The 25,756-nt window shown below is 33.7% G+C and overlaps 3 protein-coding genes and 1 pseudogene across 3 annotated transcripts; 2 read left to right on the top strand and 2 right to left on the bottom strand.

Moving 5' to 3' along the window:
* Positions 1 to 8,688: 8,688 nt before the first annotated feature.
* On the bottom strand, positions 8,689 to 11,993 carry LOC145578305 (protein FAR1-RELATED SEQUENCE 5-like; annotated as a pseudogene).
* A 2,039-nt stretch (positions 11,994 to 14,032) lies between these two features.
* Positions 14,033 to 14,935, top strand: LOC145578304 (cysteine-rich receptor-like protein kinase 25). The gene has a single exon (XM_081635647.1). The coding sequence runs from the start codon at positions 14,033 to 14,035 to the stop codon at positions 14,933 to 14,935; it is 903 nt and encodes a 300-aa protein (XP_081491773.1).
* A 2,096-nt stretch (positions 14,936 to 17,031) lies between these two features.
* LOC145577487 (cysteine-rich receptor-like protein kinase 26) lies at positions 17,032 to 22,437 on the top strand. The gene is made up of 7 exons (XM_081634969.1): positions 17,032 to 17,848; positions 20,294 to 20,416; positions 20,495 to 20,670; positions 20,767 to 20,977; positions 21,088 to 21,325; positions 21,474 to 21,624; positions 21,834 to 22,437. Exons 1-7 carry the CDS (start codon positions 17,032 to 17,034, stop codon positions 22,152 to 22,154), a joined length of 2,037 nt encoding a protein of 678 aa, XP_081491095.1. The 3' UTR covers positions 22,155 to 22,437.
* Positions 22,438 to 22,770: 333 nt separating this feature from the next.
* Positions 22,771 to 25,509, bottom strand: LOC145577489 (transcription factor ILR3-like). Its single transcript, XM_081634970.1, has 7 exons — positions 25,416 to 25,509; positions 25,008 to 25,087; positions 24,310 to 24,973; positions 23,869 to 23,928; positions 23,689 to 23,769; positions 23,410 to 23,572; positions 22,771 to 23,213 (listed from the first exon to the last, which is right to left on the bottom strand). Exons 3-7 carry the CDS (start codon positions 24,462 to 24,464, stop codon positions 22,947 to 22,949), a joined length of 726 nt encoding a protein of 241 aa, XP_081491096.1. The 5' UTR covers positions 24,465 to 24,973; positions 25,008 to 25,087; positions 25,416 to 25,509; the 3' UTR covers positions 22,771 to 22,946.
* Positions 25,510 to 25,756: the final 247 nt, after the last annotated feature.

Below are 25,756 nucleotides of genomic sequence, written 5' to 3'. Positions count from 1 at the left end.
ACATAGGAGTTATTTTAGGAGTTATCACAGGGGTTACTTAAGGAGGTAGTACAGGGGTTACCTAATGGGTTACTTTTAAAGTTACTAGGATTTTTGCTTAAGTGGTTACTTAAAAGTCACTACTTATCACAGGGGTTACCTAATGGGTTAGCTAGCACATGAGTTTCTTAAGTTGTTATCTAATTGGTTCCTTTTAAAGTTACTAGGATTTTTGCTTAAGTGGTTACTTAAAAGTCACTACTTATCACAGGGGGTTTCTTAACAAGTGATTTTTAGTAGTTATTAAATGGTTTACTACAGGGGTTACTTAAGTTATTTTTAGATTTTATTATAGGTGTTACCACAGTGGTTACTTAAGTTATTATTAGAGAGGTTACTATACTTGGTACTTTAAGGATTACTAAAGGGGTTACTTAATTTAATTTGATTTTGTTGCTTGTGTAGGTGTTGTGAATGATGGTGGTACTGAAGTTTTGCAACAAGCTTCTGGAAATAGTGCTGCTGATTCTGTTGTTGATGGGGCTGAAGTTTTGGATAATGCTTCTGTTACTGAGCTTAATGACCAAGATGATGCTACAATTCTCTCTTCTATACCTCCTGCTAAACAATTGTACTTATTGTCTAAAGATACTTGTCACTCAGCTCAGAATAAGAATGAAGATGCTGAGGTTAAGACACAAGCTGTTGAAGATGCTGAGGTTAAGGCAAAAGCTTTGGTAGTCAAGAGTACTGATGAACATTTTGACGGAAAAGTAGGTGTGAAGAAGAGAAGTAGGAATTTGGTTAAAGATGAAGATGTGGATGTAAAACCAAAGGCTAGGAAAGCAAAAACATCAACAACTCTCTCTGAATCTGTTATTGAGTTGAAACCTTCTACTAGAGCTTCTACATTAAAAGAAGACGCAGATGTTGAAGTTGTTGAAGTTGTTGATATTGAAAAAGGGTAAGATAAATTATGTAATATTTATATGTTTTAATATATGCATATTGTAATACTTAGGGGGTTATATTTGGGGTTACTTTTTAGTTACTAGGGATATATTAGTGGATACTTAATATGTTTGAATATGCAGTATGGGGTTACTTGAGGAGTTATTATGGCTTACATAAGGGGTTACACAAAATGCTTTAATTTCTTTTTACTTATTATGAGGTTACTTAAGGGGTTACTTATTATATAAGTGGTTACTTTAAATGCTTTAATTTCTTTTTACTTTTTATGAGGTTACTTAAGGGGTTAATTTTTATGTTTTAGTATGAGTTGTATTTTTAATTGATGTTTTTTTTTCTTATATGATTTGTTTCAATATGCACATATGGGGTTACTTAAGAATTTATTAGGGGTTACTTAAGGGATTAGTTGACTTCTTTTTTTTATTCTTTATATATTTTAGTTATATATGATGTTACTAAGGGGTTACTTCTTATTTTTTTTTATGATTTGTATTTTTAATTCATGTTCTTTTTATTTTGTTTAGGGCTTCTGATGTTACTGTTCGTTGTAGGCCTTCTGGTGTAGTTGAATTAATGAAATTGATAGCTGAAAATAAAAAACATAATTCATGTTCTTTTTATTTTGTTTAGGGCTTCTGATGTTACTGTTCGTTGTAGGCCTTCTGGTGTAGTTGAATTAATGAAATTGATAGCTGAAAATAAAAAACAAAGACGAGCTGTTTATGATATTGGTTTTGGGAGCTTGTTTTCGATTAAAATGACTGAATTCCCAAGGGAAATGATACGATGGCTTTGCAAATGTTTTGTTCCTAGCAGTAGGATGTTTGTTATGCCTAGTGGTGAGAAGTTTCAATTAACTGCTGCTGATGTGCATGATGTATTTGGGATTCCAATGGGTTCTTTGCCTGTTCCAATTCTCGCACGGGGAGATAGTGATTTAAAGGTTGCTTGGAGAAAAAAATATGGGAATGCAAAGTCCGTAATCACTGTAAATCAGTTGGAGCAATTACTGAAATCAGATGTGGGTATGCAATCTGGGAATATAGATTTTAAAAAGTGTTTTTTGATGTTTGCAATGATCACACTGCTAACACCCACTACAAATAGGTTGGCTGATCTAAAGCTTGTTTTAGCTTTGGAAGATGTGTCTATGATTGCCAAATATAATTGGTGTCAATATGTACTTGATGATTTAGCTGATAAGTTAAATGGTTATAAACCTAAGCAAAGTTATATTGCTGGTTGTGTTTTATTGCTGCAAATTGGCTATTTCCATCGGCTTCAGTTTAGAGGTATTGCTTGTCCTACAGCTCTGCCACTGATCAAACATTGGAGTAATTCTGATATTAGACAAAGGTTGGCTAATGAGTTTTCAGTTTATGGTGTTGGGGAATTGGATAAAGATACATATCCAATAACTGAAGTTGGTTCTGTTCCAGAGCTTCCTGTTTTTATGGAAGAAGGTGAAGATCAAGAGGGAGAGGAGAATAAAGATGAAGGAAATAAGGATGAAGAGGAGAAAGATGAGGGAAAGAAGGAACAGAAGAAAAAGGATTCTTCAAAACAAAAAGGGAAGAAGAAAGGTGGAAAGAAGAAAAAAGGGGAGAAAGAAAAAGATTCTATGGAAGGGGAACAACCTTTATCATCTGCTATGATTGTATATTCAAGGAAGCAGGATGCAAAACAAGTTGATATGGGATTTCAGAAGCAAGAACATAGTATTGGTTCTTCATGTTTTGTAACTTTTGAACTTCCTGAAGAGATTCAGTCAAATGAAGAGATTAATCAGCTTTCTAAGAATGTAAGTATTTTTCTTTTATAATTTTTTATGTTTATTTTTATTTGATTTATTGTTTTGCTGTTTCTTTGGGGTTACTTAAAAGTTTTCTTGTGGTTTACTTGGTTAAATGTATAGGGGTTACTTTTAGGGTTACTAGGGGTTATTTAAGTGATTTCTTTAGCAATTTTTTGGGGGTTAAGTTTCTTTTAAGGTTACTAGGGGTTATTTAATTGATTCCTTTAGCAATTTTTTGTTGATTTCTTTAGCTATTTTTTGGAGGTTACATAAGGGGTTACTTAAAGGAGGAGGGTTACTTATGGGGTTACTTTGTTAAATATACTGTTATTTATGGGGTTACTTTGCTGAAATATAGTCATAGGTGATAATTATTTTGAGAAACATTTAAAACTTGATACTATTATTATTATTTAAGGGGTTACTAATGCCAGATTGTTTACTAGAAAGGTTACTAGAGATATTACTAAGGTGGTTACATAAGGGGTTACTGAAGTAATATATTATTGGTTACTAGAGGGGTTACCAGAAATTTTAGTTAATGTGTGGTTATTTAATGTGGGGTTACTTAATGTTTAGTTACTTTGTAGTTATATTATATTTTAAGTCACTTAATGTGGAGTTACTTTGTAGGGTTACTTGATCTATATTGACAGGGGTTAGTTAATGTGGAGTTACTTTATAGGGTTACTTGATCTATATTGACAGGGGTTACTTAATGTTGGGTTACTTTGTAGTTATATTATAGTTTAAGTTACTTAATGTGGGGTTACTTTGTAGTTATATGTAGGGTTACTTGATCTATATTGACAGGGGTTACTTAATGTGGGGTTACTTTGTAGTTATATTATAGTTTAAGTCACTTAATGTGGGGTTACTTTGTAGTTATATTATAGTTTAAGTCATTTTATTTTTGTTTCTCATATCTTTTAATTTTAATTTTTTTCTTTTATAGGATGTTGAAGAAAATTATATGTTGCTGAAGAGAGATTTGAAATTACTTTGTCATCAATTCGAGAAACGTATTGATTCAATAAAGCTACAGTTTGTAGCTGTACAAGAAGATTCTAAGCTTCCTGAAAAAGAGAGATCACCTGAGCTTTCTCAGTTAGATCCAATTTTCAGTGATCAAAGTTTTTGGGCAGATTGATAACATTGTAAATCATACTGTTGCAATGAAGAAATTTGAAGAGCATTTGCCTTCATTTCAGATTTTTTCAAATAAAAGTCCTGAAGTATCAACTCAAACTCCACCAAACTTAAATAAAGAGCTTTTTGGTGAAATGACTGAGCAAATTCCTCCACATATCGAGTCTCCTATTGCAGAAGATTTCTCATCTGATTTTGTCAATAATGAACTGATATTGACCAATTTTGAGCAAAAGGGAGATGGGATTGATAAAGGTCAAGCTTCTGAAACTGTTATTGATGGAGATGTGGTTGAAGCACAATATCCCACTGATATTGGTGGTAAGGCTGGTGATGAGGCTGTCCAGCCTATTCAAAATGAGGTTGAGGAAGATCAACCTTATGAAGGTGAGGGTGATCAAGGTGAGGGAGATCAGTCTTTTGTACTTGGCATAGAGAATATTCAAGTATCTGACAATGCTCAAGATATAGAAATGGGAGATGCTACTGCTGTTGAAAAATATTTGCGTTCTACTGTTTCAAAAGGTTCTCCTTCTTTTGACCTTTTCTCATATACAAATCCTAACCTTTCAACACCAATTTTAACTCCTCCTAATTTAAATAATGATCATTTTGGTCAAGTTTCAAATGTTAATCCGGCACAAATTGATGTGTCATGTGGTGTTATAAATGAAGTTTTGAAATCTATTAATGAAGAGGAAAGTTCTGAACAGAAGGTTCACAATATTCAAACTGATGTGTCTGAAGTTGGGTTTCAGGATATTGAGAATAAGAGAAGTGATTTTTCAGTTTTTGCAAAGGAGTGTTTTAAAAGTTCAGAAATTCAACTTTCTCAAGATGAAAATGAAAATTTACAATTGGATGTGCATCATGAAATTGTGAATATTGAAGATTCACAACATCAGAATCAAGATGATCAATTGGAAGTTAATTCTGAAAATGTAAAGGGTGGTTCTTTATCTGCGTTGCAAATTGACAATTTAGAAGAAAATTAGACTCGGAATGCAGATGTTAATGAAGTACAAGAATTTTTTAATATAGTTGGGACTCAAGATACCGAAATGGCAGAAGGTTTTGCACTGCCTGTTGTTTCTGAGTCAAATTCTGCAAGTGGTGTTTCTGTTGGTGTATCTGCTCCTTCAACAAAGGAGAGAGTGTCAAAAAGTCAAGAGCAAAAAAAGAAGAAATCAGAATCAAGTATTTCCTCAAAAAAGAAAGCTGATGTTGGTACTTCTACAAAAAAAAAACCTAGACAAAAGAAAGAAATAATGTACTGTAGTGTGCCTGGGCATTCTGACGAAGAGGCTCTTGAAGTTTTGAAGGAAAAGATGAAAGAGTTTCCTGATGGTGAGGATGCTCCTCAAAATTCTGAAAATTCTGATAGTAGTGGATCTACTTCTAATAGTTCTGGTCTTTTAAGTTGTAGTATTGACTGTGGTGAACCTGGTGGTTATACATTACAGTTGACATCAGAATCTTTAAGGCCTAAGAACAACAAGAAGATAATATATGCAATGAAGGAGTTAAGGCTTAAAGTTGCTGACTACTGCTTTGTTGAGAATTATTCTGGAGTTGATGAATCGTAAGTATTTCGGTGACAAAATATTGTTTACTTATTTTATGTTTATTTTCTTGTAGTTACTTATTGGGTTACTTTGGGGGTTACTAGATAGATGATTTAATTATTTGGTTAATAAAGTTTTTAAAGTGTGTTAGTTAGTTTTGTAGGGGTTATAAAGGAGGTTCTTAGGGTTTACTTTGTTAAAATTATAAGGGTTAGTTAGACATTTTACTACTGTTAGTTGTGTAGGGGTTACTTTATGAATAATACAAGTCTAAATTTGAAATTTTTCTGGGAATACATTTGTTGTTATCATAGGGGTTACTTTTATATTTGAAATTTTACTGGAGTTACATTTGTGGTTATCATAGGGGTTACTTTTATATACAGGGATTACATTGGGTTACTTGAGAGGTTACCTTTATCTAAATTTGAAATCTTTCATTTGTTGTTATCATAGGGGTTACTTTTATATTTGAAATTTTACTGGGGTTACATTTGTGGTTATCATAGGGGTTACTTTTATATACAGGGATTAAATTGGGGTTACTTTGTTTTGGCTATATTAATGATTTTGGTCTTTGTGTTTTATAACAGGGAGGTTATTTTCAAATATTCAGATTTATATCAATTGCCCCGGGATGATTTTCAAACAATAATTCCGGGACAGTTGATACCAAGTCGTGTGATGGATTGTTTTTATATCCTTTTAAATTTGGAAGAGATTTTGGCTGGCTTCACTTATACCAGAATTTTCTTTGGAGATGAGCATATGGTATGTCTTTAATGGTTATTAATAGTTCAACAGACATTATAGTTATTACTAGTTAACTTATCATTCATTATTGTTTTTTTTTTTTTTTTTGTTGTATGTAGTGGCCTGTTTTGCAGTGTCTTTTTGCTGGTGATGGATGTATATACGAGAGAGATGTATATGGAGCATGGGATCTTTGGTTTTTAAATGTTAGATGTACTAACTTCCTAACTGCTATGCTGGTACAATTCTTATATCTGTTAAATATTTGTTTTTAATTACAATTTAATATGAAATTAGTTTTAATATATAATGATGTCATTAATTTTTGGATTGCAGATTTTTATGCCAATTTGGTATGATAATCACTATTCTGTTGTTGTGGTAAACTTTATGGACAAAACTATTGATTATCTGGACAATAGGAAGTATTCTATCTATGATGAAAAATTGAAGAGAAATACTTCAAATTTGATGCCTTGCATTGTTCGTATTACAGCATTACTTATCGATTGGTAAGGCTTTTTAGTTTTATTTTGTTTTGTGGTTACTATGGGAGTTAATTTATTAAGTTTTGATAGCTGGCATTTTTTGTATTATAGCATAACTTATTGATTGGTTATACTTTTTGTTATATTTTGTTTTGGGGTTATTATGGGAGTTACTTTATTACATGTCTTAGAGTTACTTAAAGGGTTACATTTAGGGTTACCAGATGGCTTATTAGAGGAGTTACTTAAGGTTTTTTTTTTTTTTTTGGGTTTTATTAGAGGAGTTACTTAAGGGTTTTTTTATATCTTGGGTTACTTTGTGGGTTACCAGATTGTTTATTACAGGAGTTACTTAACTTTTTTTATTTATTGTGTTTTATTACAGCAGTTACTTAACTTTTTTTTATTTATTGTGTTTATTGTGTTATTCTATATTCATAGGTTACTTTACAGGTTACTTTTTAGATTGGTTAATTTAAATACATTGTATACTACACAGGTTACTTTTGTTTTTTTTTTTTTTTATTCCTGTCTCTATTTGTCATAATTATATATCCTTTTTGTTTTATTTAGAGATACCTCATGTCAAGGTATATGACAATTAAAGGCCGTGAAGGTGGAGAAGAGGTGATGGATTTCCCAATCCGGATGATAAAACTTGATGGACAAAAAGTAGGTTCAAATGTGGATTGTGGATTGTTCTGTCTTTATCACTGTGCTTCATATTTTGGAAAGCCTTTTAGAAGTTATCGTTTAAATCAGGTATTTTTTTTTAAGTATTGGAAATTGTTATTTTTCTTTTTTTTCTTTTTTTGTTTTTTTAATTTTTGTTCTGTGGTTGATTGTTTTTCTTTAAATTTATTCAGATAATTGCACGTCGTCGTTATCGAGCTGAAATTTGTGCTTCATTGGCTTTATCTGATCTGAATAAGAATAGGGATGTTGTCTTGTCTCGTGTTGAAGAATTTGTCAAAAACCATGATCATATATTGGCCGAGGTTTTGCAAAATGAGAAACTTATTAAAGAGGCTGCAATTGAAGCTTATAAGGCAGAACAACGGGCTGATTCTGAAAGGAGAAGAAAAGCTAAACTTGAGAAAGAAGAAGCTGCTATGGTGGCTGCTACATAGAAGCAGAAGAGGCTGCTGCAGAAAGAAAATCAAAAGGAGTTGTGTTTAAGGATTCTGCAGACAATATTGAAGAAGATGATGTTTTGGTGGCTGCTACAATAGTAGCAGAAGAATTAGATGCAAGAAGAAAAACAAGACGCAATTAATCAGAATCACAGTAGTACCAATAGCTCCTATATCTAAAGCAGCAGCAGCTAAGTTGACACTTCCAGCATCTAAAATGAATTAAGAAGGAAAGTAAGAAATATAATTTCTTTAGGATATAAATTTGATTGAACTCCATTTGAATATAATTTCTATAGTTGCCTAACATTTGTTTTTTATATTTTAAACTTTTCATGTTTACTTAAACTTGATTTTGATACTGTGATTGTTAATATTTGAAACCATTTCTAGTAGTTTGTAAGTTGTAAACCATTTCTAGTAGTTTGTATATTGTTAATATTTACTTTTTTTTGTTTTTATTGGTTATGTGTTAGGGGTTACTTAATTAATTTGTACAATAATATACTTATGGGGTTACTTAGAGGGTTACTTAGGGGGTTATTTAACAGATTTATAGAATGTATAAGTAAGGGGGTTACTTATGGGGTTACTTAAGAGTTTTCTTGAGGGTGGTTATTTGGGTGCTTAAAAGATAGCATATTTACAGAGGGGTTATTAGAAGGGTTAATTTAATTAGAATTAGTAAAAATGAAATTATTTTATTCTCTGTTTTTTTTATTTATTATTGTTTGTTTTTATTGGTTATGGATTAGGGGTTACTTAATTAATTTGTACAATAATATACTTATGGGGTTACTTATAGGGTTACTTAGGGGGTTATTTAACATATTTATAGAATACTTATGGGGTTACTCTCTTGTGTCTCCTCTTGCTTGCATTGCTTTTGTTTTCTTTGGTTTAGGTTGCTTTCCTTTTTCAAAGTGCCCCTTAATTCTTTTGCTTCTTCCTTTAGTGTTTTCCCTTTCTGGATCCTTCACTGTTGGTATTTCTTCTTCATTTTGCTGCTGTATCGATGTTTCATTAGATTGTTCTCCTTCTTGTAGTTCTTCTTGCATTTCTAGTTGTGTTTTTATTTTTTCAGCATCCTCTTCAATTTTCCTTAGTTGTCTCTCTATGAAGCTTCGTGTCTCTTTGTGGTGTTGATATTTAAGAACAAGATTGTAAGTCTTTCTTGCCATTGTATGACGCCAAGGCACGTATTTTTCTTTCTCTGTTGAATTTTCTGCTCCATTGTCATCTTTTTTTTTCCACACATGAGCTTTAGCTAACTTTGTCCACCTTGCTGATATATATTGATGTGGAATTCTTGTAACAGAGTGCTGGTGTAAGATACGTAAACAGTGATAACAAAGCCATCCTACTTCCTCAAAATTTTTGCATGAGCATGCAACTTGATTTTGTGTACTGACAAATGTTACCTTCTGCTTAGTTGATATGTCATTTTCAATTTGCACCTCATAAAAATAATGATCTCCCAATTGACCATGTATATAAGCTATGCATCCTGTTGAATAACTAAACTCTGTTTCAAAATCTCTAAAAATTGTCTGTGTGTATATCTCTGATGCATGCTTCAGTAGTCCATACATAGGGAAATGTGAAGTTGGTTCAGAGTTTGAACACTTAAAATCTGCATCAGATTCGTTTTTCCTCCATCTCTTCACGGTTTGCTTGAATATTCTAAAAAAGTCTGACAGACTTGTGTTTTTATTTGCTTTAAATCCAACAGCATTATTTGTACTCTCACTTCTCTGGGAAGACAAAATACCAGCAGAAAAAAAGTCCTTGCTCAGAGTTGTGCACCATTTTTGTCTAAGGTTATATAACCTTTTGAACCAGGTATTTTTTTTTCAAATTTATAGGTTGTTATCATGTGATCCCAGCAAGCTTGAAATTCTTCTGCTGTGACACAACCACTTAAGCATTTATTGAATGCATCTTTGAAAGATTTGTTTCGTTTTAATGATCCAAATCTAGAAACAGCATTTTTTATTAAATGCCAAATACACAACCTATGCCTTGAGTGAGGAAATACCTATAAGTATACAAGGAAATCAAAGTATTACTTTTAGAGGTTTATTAATCAATTTAAACAGTGAGTTACTTAGGGAGTTACTTATGGGGTTACTTAGTGTATTTAAACAGGGATTACTTTTAGAGGTTAATCAATCAATTTAAACAGTGGGTTACTTATGGGGTTACTTAGTGAATTTAAACAGGGATTAATTTTAGAGGTTAATTAATCAATTTGATCAGTGTGTTACTTAGGGGGTTACTTAAGAGTTACTTAGTGAATTTAAACAGGGTTTACTTTTAGAGGTTAATTAATCAATTTAAACAGTGGGTTACTTAGGGGGTTATTTAAGGGGTTACTTATGGGGTTACTTAGTGAATTTAAACAGGGATTGCTTTTAGAGGTTAATTAATCAATTTAAACAGTGGGTTACTTAGGGGGTTACTTATGGGGTTACTTAGTGAATTTAAACAGAGATTACTTTTAGATGTTAATTAATCAATTTAAACAGTGGGTTACATAGGGGGTTACTTATGGGGTTACTTAGTGAATTTAAACAGGGATTACTTTTAGAGGTTAATTAATCAATTTGATCAGTGTGTTACTTATGGGGTTACTTATGGGGTTACTTAGTGAATTTAAACAGGGATTGCTTTTAGAGGTTAATTAATCAATTTAAACAGTGCGTTACTTAGGAGGTTACTTATGGGGTTACTTAGTGAATTTAAACAGGGAATGCTTTTAGAGGTTAATTAATCAATTTAAATAGTGGGTTACTTAGGGGGTTACTTATGGGGTTACTTAGTGAATTTAAACATGGATTACTTTTAGAGGTTAATTAATCAATTTAAACAGTGGGTTACTTAGGGGGTTACTTATGGGGTTACTTAATGAATTTAAACAGGGATTACTTTTAGAGGTTAATTAATCAATTTAAACAGTGGGTTACTTAGGGGGTTACTTATGGGGTTACTTAATGAATTTAAACAGGGATTACTTTTAGAGGTTAATTAATCAATTTAAACAGTGGGTTACTTAGGGGGTTACTTATGGGGTTACTTAGTGAATTTAAATAGGGATTACTTTAGAGGTTAATTAATCAATTTAAGAGTTTAATTAATCAATTTAAACAGTGGGTTACTTAGGGGGTTACTTATGGGGTTACTTAGTGAATTTAAACAGGGATTACTTTTAGAGGTTATTTAACATATTTATATAATGGACAAGTTAAGGGGTTACATAATGGGTTACTAAATCAATTAATTATACAAACATAATTTAGGGAATTACCTTTTCAATTGCATTAGACATTGCCAAGTCTTGATCTGTGAATATTGTAGCAGGCTGACTCCCTCCCATAGACTTTTTAAAAGTTGATAAAACCCACTCAAACGTGTCAGTCTTCTCATCTGCTATAAATGTACACCCAAACATCACATTCTGCCAATGATTATTGACTCCCACTATAGGTGCACATATGAGGTTGTATTTGTTAGTTCTATATGTGGTATCGAAAACAGTTACATCACCATAGATATCAAAGTCTTCCTTCATTTCAGAGTCTCTCCAATATATGGCTGTTAATCTGTTTGTGTTTTGATCACCTCCTAGCTTAAATCTGAAGAAAAAATCTTCTTCTTCTGCCTGTCTTTTATATAGATTGTCTATAACAGTTTGTGCATCACCCCCTTCAATTTCTTTCATTTTTCTTCTTGAGATGTAGTTTAAATGGTCCCTCAAAGTATGTCCTAACAAGTCTTCACCACCAGCTTCATTAGTCATCAAATTGTAAGCTTCAGTTGGCTTTAATCCACTCTCTGCCATAAGGTCAATTAATTTTGCTTTATCTTCACTGATCTTTCTCTCTGACCTGTGTAGATGTTGCCATGCTTTTCTTGTTAACTCATGGTTGTGATTGATGACATGTTCTTCTATTTCAAATAGACCTTCCTTGTTTTTTTTTTGCTCTTATAAATGCTTTGCATCCTGTTCTTGTATTAGGAACTTGTTTTACTTTTCTTCTGGTTTCATTGGCTGGAGGAGGAGTTTTTGGAACTTTGGGTTTACATCTAAATCCTTCCTTAGAACAAACAAAATCTTTTCCCTTTATTTGTTTGTTATCTCCTTGAGTCCATCTGGTGGTAGATAGTCTTATACCAAATCCCATAGCAAATGCATGCTTTTTATATATCTCACAAATTTCATCCAAAGTTTTTGCTGTAAATCCTATCAGGCTTCCTATATAGTCAAAATCTTCATCTTCTTGAGTCTTACTTTGTTGTGTCAGGTTGTTTTCATTTGAGCTTTCTTCTGTTATTGTACTCTGAGTCTTTTCTGTTGTGTTGTCACTTAATCCTGTTATTAATGTAAAAGAAAAATTTAGATACATATAATTAGTAAAATAGATGTCTCACAGCTTACCATAGGGGTTACCAGTAGAGTTACCTAAAGGTTTACTTGAGTGATTACATGAGAAGCTACTTAAGTGTAACCAGAGGGGTTACCCAAGGGGTTACTATAGGAGTTACTTGAGAGGTTACCAAAATATGTAACTAGAGGAGTTACCAAAATATGTAACTAGAGGAGTTACTATAGGGGTTACCAAAGAGGTTACCATAGGAGTTATAACAGGGGTTACAACAGGGGTTAAAATAGGGGTTACCAAAAGGGTTAGTATAGTGGGATTACTAAAAAAAATTACCAGTGAACTTGGCAACAGGATTATATAATGGGGTTACCTGATGGGTTACTAGAAGGGTTACATGAGGGGTTATTTTAGGGGTTACCTTAGGGGTTATTTTACGAGTTACCTTAGGGGTTACTTTAGGGGTTACTTTAGGGGTTACTACAAGGGTTACTTGAGTGGTTACCAGAGGGTTTACATGACGGGTTACCGAAAGAGGCTACTAGAGGGGTTATCAAAGGGATTACTATAGGGGTTAACAAAGAGGTTACTATAGGGGTTACCAAAGAGGTTACCATAGGGGTTACGACAAGGGTTATAAAAGGGGTTACCAAAGGGATTACTATAGGGGTTACCAAAGGGATTACTATAGGGGTTACCAAAGAGGTTACCATAGGGGTTACGACAAGGGTTATAAAAGGGGTTATCAAAGGGATTACTATAGGGGTTAACAAAGAGCTTACCACAGGGGTTACGACAAGGGTTAATATACGGGTTTCGAAGTGGTTACCAGAGAGGTTACATGGGGTTACCAGAGAGGTTACTAATGGGGTTACTTTTAAATCTGGAGGTAACATAATGGTGTTTATTGGGTTACTTGAGAGGTTACTTTTATATTCATAAGTTTTTTTCTTTGTTATTCATTGTAACATAAAACACATCCATATTGCAGAAAAATCGATTTACCTTGTCTTTCGATATTTTCCAGTATGTGTTCTTTGATTTCTCTAATTTTGTTTTCGATCTCTAAATTACTTAGTGAATCGCCTATCTCTTCAATGTCCATGGATTCTTGAGAATCTGGAAAATTTTGTTCTTCGTTATCCATGTCAAAAATTGTGAAGAATAGAGGAAAATCGAATGTGAGAGAAAAAACGAAGGTTAAAAATATCGGCAGTAACTTTAGGTTTTTGGGAAATGTGTTGGTAGGTTTTTTGGTAAATGTGTCGCGTTTGTCAGCCGCTCTTTTGTTAAGTATTGATTTCCGGTTTTTTGTAAAGTTTTCTAGAATCCCGTTATTTTTTGTCATACTCCGTTATTTTTCTGAGCTGGCGAACGGCCGTACGGTGCGGCAGGGGGCAGAGAAAACGTGCTGGTGAGAGAAAATATTTATAGTTATAATGTGCAAGTTGATATTTTAGGAAGTTTATTTTAGAATTTATATATATAAAAAAGTCATAATCTAAATGCAATCTTTATTTTTATATAATAACGATTTTTTTAGAAAGTAATTTTGGCGGGAATTTTTTTAATAATATGTTGCCAAGTGTTCCCTCAGATTCGCTTTTAGTAGTATGTAATTGATGATTGATTGATAATGCAATGGATTAAAAAAAATAATAATAAAAAATCATTTGCCACATAATTGTGATTTGTGAAGACTTTGTACATAGAAAGGTTTGACCCGTCATGTAACATCAACTAAACATTTAATTATCTTGTTTAGCTACTTTAATTGTCTCAACCAAAAAAAATTTAGTACGAGTACAAAAAAATGGCTCAAAAAATAAGTCGTTTCTCGATATTCTTCTCAATCTATATGCCAATCATCATATTGATGATTTCCAAATCAACAAGTGCTCAAAACTACGATTGCGGCTCAAACACTACAATCTTTGCTGACAATAGCCAATACGCTGCTAATCTCAACACCCTCTTCCGTTATCTCTTATCCAATGCAACTGACCCAAACGGCTACCATCACGCGGTTTCGAGCAACCCCAATAGCGAGCCAATTTACGGTCACTTCCTTTGTCGTGGGGATTTGAACGCTAGCGCGTGCCAAACGTGTGTTACCAATGCCGTGACAATTGACCTCCCTACAAACTGTCCTAATCGAAAAATTGCACTTGTATGGCTCGATGAGTGTATAGTAAGATACTCAAATGCCTCCTTTTTTGGTAAATTGGACTCGAACCTTGTGGTGATGATGATCAATCCAGCTAACGTATTGGGAAATTCAACTCGTTTCAAGGAACTTCGGGATAATATGATGAACAACGTGATTGCAATCCGAGCTCCCAGTGGAGGATCACAGAAGAAATTCGCGACAGATTTTGTGAATGTTACGATATTCCAAACAATATATGGGTTGGCTCAGTGTACACCGGACTTGAGCCCTAGTGATTGTTACACATGTTTAGGAATTGGTATTGAGCAGTTTCGGATGACTCAAGGTGCGCAAATATTGCAGCATAGCTGTGTTGTCCAGTATGACACGAATCCTTTCTTTGATTTGTCGTCGGTTGCCCCACCACCTCTGCCGATGTTGCTGCCTCCACGACAGTTGCCTGCCGGTGATTCTAACAAGTCTACTGGTACGTCAGTTTATCTATGCTTCAATTCCATGCCAAGCTTTTATCATAACAATTTTATAGTAATACTGGTAGTATGTTGAACCTTGGTCAGCTTTTAGTATAGTTCAATGTTCAATAAGATCTCAATTGCTAATATTCCACCGAATTACAACACCCATATTTGCTCTCCTCAAACTTATACCCTACTGCCAAATATTTTAATAAATTCAAGGCAAAATTGGTATAAATCACTTTTATTGACCAACTTTTTTGAAAAAACAACCTTTAATTTATTTTTACTAAACCACCTTTTAAGTAACTAAGTTTTTTATTGCACCACCACTATTTTAAATTTTGACAAAAAATTTAACTGAGACGTCAATGGGGTCCACGACTTGCGTTTTTTCCTCTTAAATCATTTATTTTTTCCCTCCCAAAAACATTCGACCCTTCCTGTATATAATGCATAACTAAATTGAGTAAAGCTCTAAAAAACTAACCTAATTTTGCTGCACAAATTAAATTGTAGTCTTTGTTCATTCTCAAACCCTAAAATGGGGTAATGGAAGTGGATGGTTGAGATGGAAGGGAAGGTTTTGTTGTGGTTGTTGATTTGAAAGTGGATGGTTAAGATGCAATCCGTTAGATTTAAAATAGGGGTGGTGCAATAAAAAAATATAAAAAAAACTTAAGTAATTAAAAGATGGTTTAGTAAAAAAAAAAAAAAAAGTGGTTTTTTCAAAAAAAGTTGGACAAAAAAGGTGGTTTATACCAATTTTACCTAAATTTAACTAACTTTTTTAAAATTCCATGAAAGTCAAAACGTTTCATTTATTTAAACATAGAAGAAGTAACAATTACCCTAAAGTAAACAAGACTTTGACCAAGTAAAACCCACTAAATAAATAAATAAGCTAAGCTCGGGCGATGCCTCGAGTTATTGCATTAATTCCATAATTGAAATCTTTATTTACATTTAGTTTTGGTAGAATGACATCTAATGTGGTGATAGTTTAGTGGCAAATACTTAAGTTTTTAAAGTAAAGGTTTTGGGCTCAAACCTTGTACAATTCACATTTTTAAGCACGCTACATGACATGTAGGCTTGCTTAGGAACCGAGGAGGGCACCAAGTGGCATATAAGCTTGTTTAGAAACGCCTTTTAATATATAGTATAGATAAGTGGATAAGGGCCGGGTGAATATTTCCAAGTCTACAGTCTACCTAACCTACAACTTAATTTCAAACTTTCGGTCAATTTTTTTAGCACATCTCCAACTACCAAACATATTAACAATAGTATTTTGTATTAGTAAGGTTGACCTCACTTTTCGTTCCTTACAATGCATGGGTTTAAAAAACACAAAATCAATTACTATAATTGATTAATCAACGCGTCGTAGAAATATGGCTCAAACATTTAGCCAATTATTAGTTATATTCTCATTCAATATGCTAATTATGTTAATGATAATTTCCAAATCAACAAGCGATCCAAAGTATGATTGCCCAAACGATACTATGATTGCCCAAACGATACTATGTTTGCCAACAATAGCCAATTTGCAACCAACCTAAACATCCTCTTCCATTTTCTCTCTTCCAATTCTTCCAACACCCTCGCCAGCTACCACCAAGCGGTAGTTCCTAGCGATGACAATGCTAAGATAAGGCTATTTACAGTCACTTCTTATGTCGTGGAGACCAAAATGCTAGCTCGTGCGAAAAATGTGTTAGTGTGTTACTATGTCCACTATGACGGACCTTCCTAACCTATACGATCTTTATCCCTTCTTTGATTTGTCGACACTTCCCACCACCACCATCGCAACACGGGGAAGACTGTAATTTCAATAATTACAAGTAGATTTTATCGGGGTAGTATTTTCTCCAAATGTAGTAATGTATAAATAACTAACTGAACCCGTAAAGTACGTCCAATTACACCCATTGCATAAAAGCACACCTTTGTGGTTGACAGTCGATACCGTTGTCTAATTGCATCTCTCTTTTGAATTTCGCACTTAAATACTCCGTATCTGACTTTTCCAAGTTTTATTTAGGCATGTTCCTCAATTCTAAACACGTTGGTTGACCTATAAAATGTAGAATTTTCTAACACGTTGGTTGCTCAATTTGTCTTGATTTAAATTTTAACTTTGCTAGGTGATTGAAACATAAAGCAAAAGATTTAGAAATGAGAATTTCTAAAGTTGTTCATTACATTCATATTCTTATTCAATTTCATTTTATTTCCATCGTAATTAGCCAACAAAATTTCACTGCACATTATTGTATCGATACCTATGGTAATTACACAACTACTAGCATATATGAGGCCAATCTCAACACCTTCTTCTCTTCCATATCATCCAACACTCAAATCAACTCCCACTTCTATAACTTCTCAATCGGCGAGGAACCTGACCAAGTTAATGGGATCGCGCTATGTGGAGGTGATTTAGCGTTCCAAGATTGTTATAAATGTCTCGATGACTCAATAACTATGCTTCCACGGCTCTGCCCAACACAAAAGGAAGCTATCGGGTGGTACGACAATTGTACGCTACGTTATGCAAGTCGGACAATATTAGGAAGCCAAGAAGAACAACCTTCATTAATGTTAATGAGTACAAAAAAGGTGACTAATAACGTTAACCAGTTTAATCAAGTGCTAGGAACATTATTAAGTAGGCTTCGAAATGATGCTTCGAAGGGTGATTCTCAACTTAAGTTTGCAATTGGAAATGATAGTTACGGCAGCTTTGGGAGCATATATGCGTTTGCTCAATGTTCTCCAGATTTGTCGCAACGAGACTGCTTTAATTGTATTGGAGATTATATTCGTGGAATGATACCTAGTGGCTCAACTAATAACACGGGAGCGCAGATTCTTGGACCGAGTTGCAAGTTAAGATACGAGGATTATTTGTTTTACAACGACGTACCTAGTCCATCATCTCCTCCAACAGCAGCGCCTTCTCCTCCAACAACAGTGCATTCTCCTCCATCAGGTAAATGCCAGATCTATATGCACACGATAGGCCACATGTTCAAATTTTTTTCACCAAGCATTTTGATAGTTTTAAAAATCGATGGCATTATTTTACAAGTTACGACACATATATCTCTATTTTATAAGTCAAGAGGATTCAGTAAATGAGGCATTCTTCAATTTGGAATAGAGGGAGTATTGGATTGAGTAAACATGTAAAACAACACTTCACCAAAAAAAAAAAAAAAAAAAAAAAAAAAAAAAAAAAACATGTAAAACAACATAATTACAATATTGCTGTAAAATGATACTATTAGGTATAAAAAATTTTAATATAACACATATTGTTGATTGTTAAAGATAAACTAAAGAAAAAAAAAAGCAAAACTAAAAGTTGAATATATAATTTGCTGCTTAAAATGAAACACGTTCAATCGAATGTACTACCTCCGTTAATTATTATTTACAACAAAAGGGTATTATTTGTGAGATATAAAATATTCCTTTGTTACAAATAATAGTTAACAGAGGTAGCATTTTATTTTAAGCAGTGGTAAAATAAAGTATAAAAATTACTATGGACATACTTACCCACTCACGAGTAACAATTATTGTAAAGTAAACAAGATGTTGACTAAATAAAACCCACTAAATAAATAAGTGAATGATACGGGTGAATTTTTCCAAGTCTACGGTACGGTCTACCTAACCCACAACTTAATTTCAAACTTTCGGTTTATTTTTTTTATTACATCCAACTACGTAACAAATTAATAAGTATTTTATTTCAAAAAAAAAAATTAATAAGTATTTTATTAGTAAGGTGGACCTCACATTCACTCATTTCGATCCTTTCAACGCGTTGTAACGAATTGCGAATACTTTATCCATAGAAAGGTTTGACCCATTTATTACATCAAGAAAAAAAAATTGAAAAATTTGTTTCATTGTTTAATATAATTCAATTTATGTGATTGATGGTCTCAAATCTGGAAAAAAAAATGGCTCAAACATTTAGACAAATATTAGTTTTATGCTCATTCAATATGCTAATTATGTTAATGATGATTTCCAAATCAACAAGCTATCCAAACTATTATTGCCCAAACGATACTATGTTTGCCAACACTAGCCAATTTGCAACCAACCTAAACACCCTCTTCCATTTTCTCTCTTCCAATTCCACCAACAACCCGGCAGGCTACCACCAAGCCGTAGTTCCTAACAACGGCAATGCTAAAGATGAGGCTATTTACGGTCACTTCTTATGTCGTGGAGACATAAACGCTAGCTCGTGCCAACAATGTGTTACTATGTCCACCATGACGGACCTTCCTAACCTATGTCCTAACCGAAAAATAGCCACGCTTTGGTACAGTGAGTGCATGGTTAGGTACTCTAATAGCTCATTTTTTGGTTCAATGGATGATTCAGTCTACCTAGTTTATTATGTGACCGCGAACATTATAGGCAATGAGACCCGGTTCATGGAGCTTAGGAATAACATGATGAATGACAAAATCGCGGTTAATGCTGCACTTGGAGGGTCACAAAAGAAATTTGCCACAGATTATGTCAATATTTCGGCTTTTCAGACCATATATGGGTTGGGGCAGTGCACACCAGACTTGAGCCCTACTGACTGTAATACGTGCATAACGGATGGTATTGCAAGATTAATGGTGAGTCCAGGTGGTGGAATAAGGCAACCTAGCTGTCACATCCGATACGATCTTTATCCTTTCTTTGATTTGTCGACATTGCCCTCACCACCATCACAACCACCTTCCCTACCACCAACCCCCGCGACAAATTTTAGCCACCCTAGTGGTAAGTCAATTTTTTCACAAAGTATTTTTTTTATCAATACTCTAATAAGAGTTTCTCAATAATTTAACATTTTTATTTTCACACTTGTCAAATATCAATGCATTATTTCAATCATTAATATACATTTTAATCTTGATGAATAAGATATATAAAAAGTTGATATCTTATTATTCTTATAGGTATAATTTTAATCTAATAAAATCCCATGAATAATGTTTTATCTCAAATACAAACTTTTTTTAAGACAAGACAAGGTATAAACTTTTCAATGCACATTTTCAATTATTAATTTATTTTCTTTTTAACAATCATTAATATCTTTTATTGTTAATATATAAAATGATAAACACTAAATTTTATATGTGGCTGGGCGGATCGTATAGCCAACCATTATGGGGCTACTTTGTTAGTGTTATAAGGGTTACTCACTTGGTCAGGGTTACCAGGTCAGCCAGAGGTTACTCAGTCGTTCAGAAATTATTTTGTTAGGGGTTACTCGTCGGTTAAGGGTTATTTGGCTTGTGTCAACCGGTCACACTAATTACAAAATTATACTCGTACATAGTACAAAAGTCATATTTTTGCAAGTATTACTAACAGAAAAAGTATGCTGATTTCCGACTTGATTTTGTAGGAAACGGGAGCAACACGAGGAAGATTGCCATCCTAGTCACAGTATCAACAACTATACTAATTGCTCTTGCAATTGGATTCTATTTATTGTTTAGAAGACGAAAATCATGGAAAATATTTGGAGGTAATAAGCAAATTATTTTGAACTTCAGAGATTAGGATGTATATCAATCATATTCGTTCTAATCATTTGATGATCGAGCTTTTGTTATTTTACTTTTGATTTTAGCGGCTTCTGCTTTCCATCGTGGACATGACAGTGATGAAAGTACAAGTTTAGTGTCTCTACAATTTGATTTTCGTACAATAAAAGTAGCAACAAACAACTTCTCGGATGATAACAAACTTGGCCGAGGTGGATTTGGTACTGTATATAAGGTACTTCATACATATATTTAGAAACAAATATAATGTACTATTAGTCTATTAGTACAATTAGATCAGACTAATGTTCATGTTATTATTTGAAACCAGGGGAGATTAGCAAATGGACAAGAAGTCGCGGTGAAAAGACTGGCAAAAGATTCAGGACAAGGTGATGATGAGTTTAAGACAGAGGTTTTGTTAGTAGCTAAGCTTCACCACAGAAATCTTGTTAGGCTCCTTGGATTCTGTATCGAACGTAAAGAAAGACTTCTTATCTATGAGTTCCTTCCCAATACGAGCCTTGACCATTTCTTGTTTGGTATGAGTATGACTATAGATTCAGTTTATAGAATCATAGTTTACTTTATCAGACTATATGACATAAATGGATTGAGTAACTTACACCCTCTATATTATCGATGTGAACAGATGTAAGAAAGCGATCATATTTGGACTGGAGAAATCGCTACAATATTATAGCAAACATAGCTCGAGGAATCCTTTACCTTCATGAAGAATCTCAATTACGAATCATCCATCGTGATCTTAAGGCTAGCAACATACTACTTGATTCTGAAATGAATCCTAAAATTGCAGATTTTGGCACCGCGAGGTTATTTGAAGTTGACCAAACTCAAGGAGATACCAACAGAATTGTTGGTACCTAGTAAGTGTAATATTGTTTGTCATCCTCTGTTAATTATTTTTTTTTTTTTTTTTTTTTTTTTTGTTCTGTTTTCTTTCAGTCCATCTCTGCTTGAATATAAAAAGTACCATCAAATCTCATACTAAATTATTTTTTTTCTTCTATGCAGTGCATATATGCCACCGGAATATGCACTTCATGGATTATTCTCTGTAAAATCCGATGTCTACAGCTTTGGTGTACTCGTGCTCGAAATTATAACTGGTAGAAAGAATCGAGGTTCTCCCAATGAACTATATGCAGAGGACCTAATAAACTTTGTAAGTGTTCAAGTTTTCCTAGGAACTAAAAAAGTTGTAGACTACGTTTTCTTAGTGGATAGCTTATTTATTATGGTCCTTAAAACCCAATTGTAATATACATATCGAATACTTAATTAAAGAAGTAATAATTAGTTAGCAATTATAAAGATTTAAGTAAAAATTACTTTAGCTTAATGTTATCAAAAATTGACTATAATGTCTGGTAGGTTTGGCGAAATTGGAGAGAAGGTACACCTTTAAAAGTTGTGGATCCAGCATTGTCCTTAAGATCAAAGAGGGATATTATAAGATGCACACACATGGGCTTATTGTGTGTTCAAGAAAAGGCAGAGGACCGACCAACAATGTCCTTTATAGTTTTAATGCTCAGTAGCCATTCGCTTACTCTTCCGGCGCCTTCTTGTCCTGCATTCATCACGTCCGTTGCTAGTAGAGGGGACACTAAGTCACATCGTCATAGCAAGGAGAGAACGATTGCGCGTTCATCAATGAACAAGGATTCGATAACTGACCCTTATTCACGGTAGGAACCTCCAAAGATGAACACAATGATTAATGAGTTGGCCTAGACTAGTATCCCCTAATTGTTTAATGTTTCCAAGTCAAAATAGTGGAAAGGCAACAAGTATATATTTTGATATATTGTTTAGGCTAAACGATAGGATATAATGAACATGTTCTAGAAATAGCAAATTCTTAATAAGTACTAATTGTAAGGAAAATTCTCCCTTGGAAACTTTATATTTCATATATAATAGAGGATAATTTACAATATTGTAAGACAGATTATATGATTATATGTACTTCTCAGTTGTAAGATTATTATTAGTGACAATTTCTCAAAGATGGGATAAAAGGTGGAATCAAGTGTTTTCCAGTTGCAAACTTGTAGTAAGAAACTACACCAGTCTTCTAGGTCATGTTACGCACGAGTTAATAAAAGTGAAACAGAGATAAATATACACAAATGATATGAAGTATAATATGAGAAAATTGAAGAATTAAGAGAAGGAAGGAAAATATAATTATAATGGTAAAAGAAGAAACTTGTGGCGCTAATGTGTCAGGTTTTAGAAAATTATGTGTAGATGTGTGTGGATGACTGGAGCATGAAGTGATTATGAAAAAGAGAGAGTTTCAATCAATGCATAACCGAATTTAGTTCATCAGTTAAGCAGAATTAACTACCGCTCCAATACAATTAATCATCCATTGTTAATCCTTTCATCCTGAAACAGAGCCTTACACTAAGGAGATCGATTTAACCATTAACTTCAAGGTCAATGGGAGATCTGCAAGGAAGGGATAACAGCTCCAGCTTAAGCGACGGGAGGGTGAAAGACGTGATCTTGTGAGGTATCAAAAGCAGCTTGAGGTGCAAATTGCCAAAAGGGAACACCGGAGTAATTAATCAGGGGCATCAGTTTGCCACCAACTGCTTGACAGGGGATAGCGTATGAAGATGGAACGGAAGTAGGATGGAAATGTAAGCTAGGATGAAAAGCTACAGACTTAATTCTCTGCTCCAGCTTCTCTTTCTCTGACACTAACCTATGCTTTTCACCGCCAAGTGCTTTCTTCTTCACCTGCATTAGTACAAGTGCAGATAGTTTAGACTCCAACATCCTTGATTGTAATGCAATTAAGATATTAACGAAGCTAATGATATACTGTATATTTTGGTATTAGAGCTGATTTGTGAGGTTGGCTAGCCTATGGCTTATGTACAATCCTTTTTTTTTCTTGCTTACAGATCGAAACCAAATATAAAAGAGACATAACCTTCAATTCATTGATCTTTTCTTTTAATTCACCATTTTGGCTGGTTAAGTTACTAGTTTCTTCACGTAACAGCTTTACTTGCCGAATAGCATCAGTTAGTATAGCGGCTTTGTCAAACTTGGGTTTTGTTCCAGACTCCAAAATTTCACTTAATTCAAGGAACCTACCAACAAAATAGTAATAAGTACTTTGAGAAAGATTAAGGTATGTTAAAGAAATAAAAAATTAAAAAAAAAAATTAAAAAAAAAAAAAAACTGAAATTTTAATACTGTACATGCCTTTCATTTAGATGATCCCTTCGTTGTTTCTCACGACATGCTTTGGAGCTGCTTGATGCAGTAACCGATCCAACACGAACTCTGGAGTTGAAAGGCAAAGAAATATTCAGCAGATATGAATAATTACAAAGGACGATGATTACAACAATCAAGGTACATATTAACAAAATGATTGGGTACCTTTTCCGGCAACAGACATCAAAACCATACAAACTCTCGATGGAATCTTGAGTAGCCTCACTGGAAGGACGAAAAGAAAGCATACTCAAACATATTGTGATAAGATCAACTAAATAATCCCCAAGATACCATACTTGAATCAGACTTCAAGTGAACTAACTCATTCCCCTAAAGTATTATTGCTTTAACAAAACTAGATTTGATTCAAAGAACAGCTCAATGGTGCAGAAGAACAGAACGACGGGATATTAGAATAATACAAATCTATTGCCTAAAATAAATACATCTCAAGGACCAAACACTTTATACCTACAAAAAGTTCAGCTTGGTAATATCTACTTAACAAAAAATTATTCTGATCCAAACTGACAATTACTCTGTCAGCTGATAAACAAAATTTGAACAGAAATGGTACTAATAAAATGGATAAAGTGAACAAACCTGAGGAAGGTGGAGCTGGGAAAAGAATCGAATCGAGCAATAGGCAAAGGAATGTCAGGCTGCATGGCAGAAGAGTCACAACAAGTGCTTGGTATATCATCAAGAAGACAGCAAACCCAGTTGAGATCAAACTCCTCATCTTCAAGAGACTCCATCCCTTAACCTTACTCTGACTAGGAAACACCAGAATCTCACTACAGATTTCTGGCGTATTATTACAGGAAAAATACTCTGTTTTCTTTTTTAGTACATAATACACAAGTTCTGAGAGCAGATAAAGTCTATAAGAAAAAGAAATGTACAAGACTAGGAAATACATTGATGCATGGAAAATAGAAGTGTTATTTTGTGGGGCAAAATGAAGAAAGGGGAAAGAATAAACTTCTATCAAATCAACAAAAGAATTTTAAAAAAGAGAGGCGTGTGTTACAGACTTTTAGAAGGCAAAAGGCTTATCTACTATGCGGAATCTACAATGCAGTCAGAATGACCAATGTTTGGCATAAACTTGCAGAAATGGCACAAATTCAGCACATTATGTCAACATAACATAGATTCCATATTCCAATTAAGGAAAAGTACACAGAATAACAGAACTATTCTGCTAATGAGCTGTAGTTCAGAAATTAGTTGAGTGGTCTATTACCAGATCATTCAATGATCCCTGACAGTTGCATTTCTAATGGGAGTGTGGAGGCCTTAAGCTTCCATTGAATACTTTATGTTGGATGTCACAGTTTGGCAACTGCTAACATCCAATGACATGACTAACAGGAATCTGCAAGGGGCCAGGAAATATACCCAGTCAGCAAAGATGACATCCAACTATCCAAGGCAATCTAATCACCATAACAGACTAATAGGCCTCTGTAAGAAGCCAGGACAAATACACACCACATGCAAATGAATTTTGGAGTCCATGGCATATCTTTGTTTCACATACTATTGTATACATAGGTAAACTGGACAATGTCAAGATAATTGCTAGTAATCAGGAGGATTCAGGACAGAGGATGTACAAAACGAGTAGAGCCCTTAGGCCCCTTTATATCAAAGTAAAAAGGGTGGGGAGATGATTACAAAACATATCATTAAACCCAACTTACCTAGTATATTTAGTGAAAAAATTTGACTTGTTCTATTACATCAGATAAATATCAGTAGTCTGGAGAACAAGCCGCTGATACAACACTGTACAGGTATAATTCAAATATTTCAGAAATGAAATGTGAAGTACGGTATATTACAACTTTCAAGCACGAGTATGACTTACAAGATTGCCTTATACATTCAAATGTTAACTTTAAATTCTGGATGTATCAAAGAACACCAGAAGCAATCAGGATTCAGGAATGCATAAATCCCTCAAGTCAGTACTCAGTAAGAATACATTAGTCAAAATCTCAAAAGATTAGGTTGTGTTGCAAAAATGAAGTGTATAACCTAA

The sequence above is a fragment of the Chenopodium album genome, chromosome 14 (genome assembly GCF_948465745.1).
Source record: "Chenopodium album chromosome 14, dcCheAlbu1.1, whole genome shotgun sequence".
In the NCBI taxonomy this organism is placed as follows: domain Eukaryota; kingdom Viridiplantae; phylum Streptophyta; class Magnoliopsida; order Caryophyllales; family Amaranthaceae; genus Chenopodium; species Chenopodium album.
The sequence above is the reverse complement of the archived record's forward strand: the minus strand, read 5'-3'. Positions and strand labels throughout refer to the sequence as shown.

Coding starts and splice junctions, on each gene's coding strand:
- LOC145578304 (XM_081635647.1), top strand. CDS start 14,033: ATGGCTCAAAAAATAAGTCGTTTCTCGATATTCTTCTCAATCTATATG.
- LOC145577487 (XM_081634969.1), top strand. CDS start 17,032: ATGAGAATTTCTAAAGTTGTTCATTACATTCATATTCTTATTCAATTT. Junction 17,849..20,293: donor AGTGCATTCTCCTCCATCAG/GTAAATGCCAGA, acceptor TTGATTTTGTAG/GAAACGGGAGCAACACGAGG. Junction 20,417..20,494: donor ATCATGGAAAATATTTGGAG/GTAATAAGCAAA, acceptor TTGATGATCGAG/CTTTTGTTATTTTACTTTTG.
- LOC145577489 (XM_081634970.1), bottom strand. CDS start 24,464: ATGGAGTCTCTTGAAGATGAGGAGTTTGATCTCAACTGGGTTTGCTGT. Junction 23,573..23,688: donor AGGGATCATCTAAATGAAAG/GCATGTACAGTA, acceptor TTTTGTTGGTAG/GTTCCTTGAATTAAGTGAAA. Junction 23,214..23,409: donor AAAAGATCAATGAATTGAAG/GTTATGTCTCTT, acceptor GTACTAATGCAG/GTGAAGAAGAAAGCACTTGG.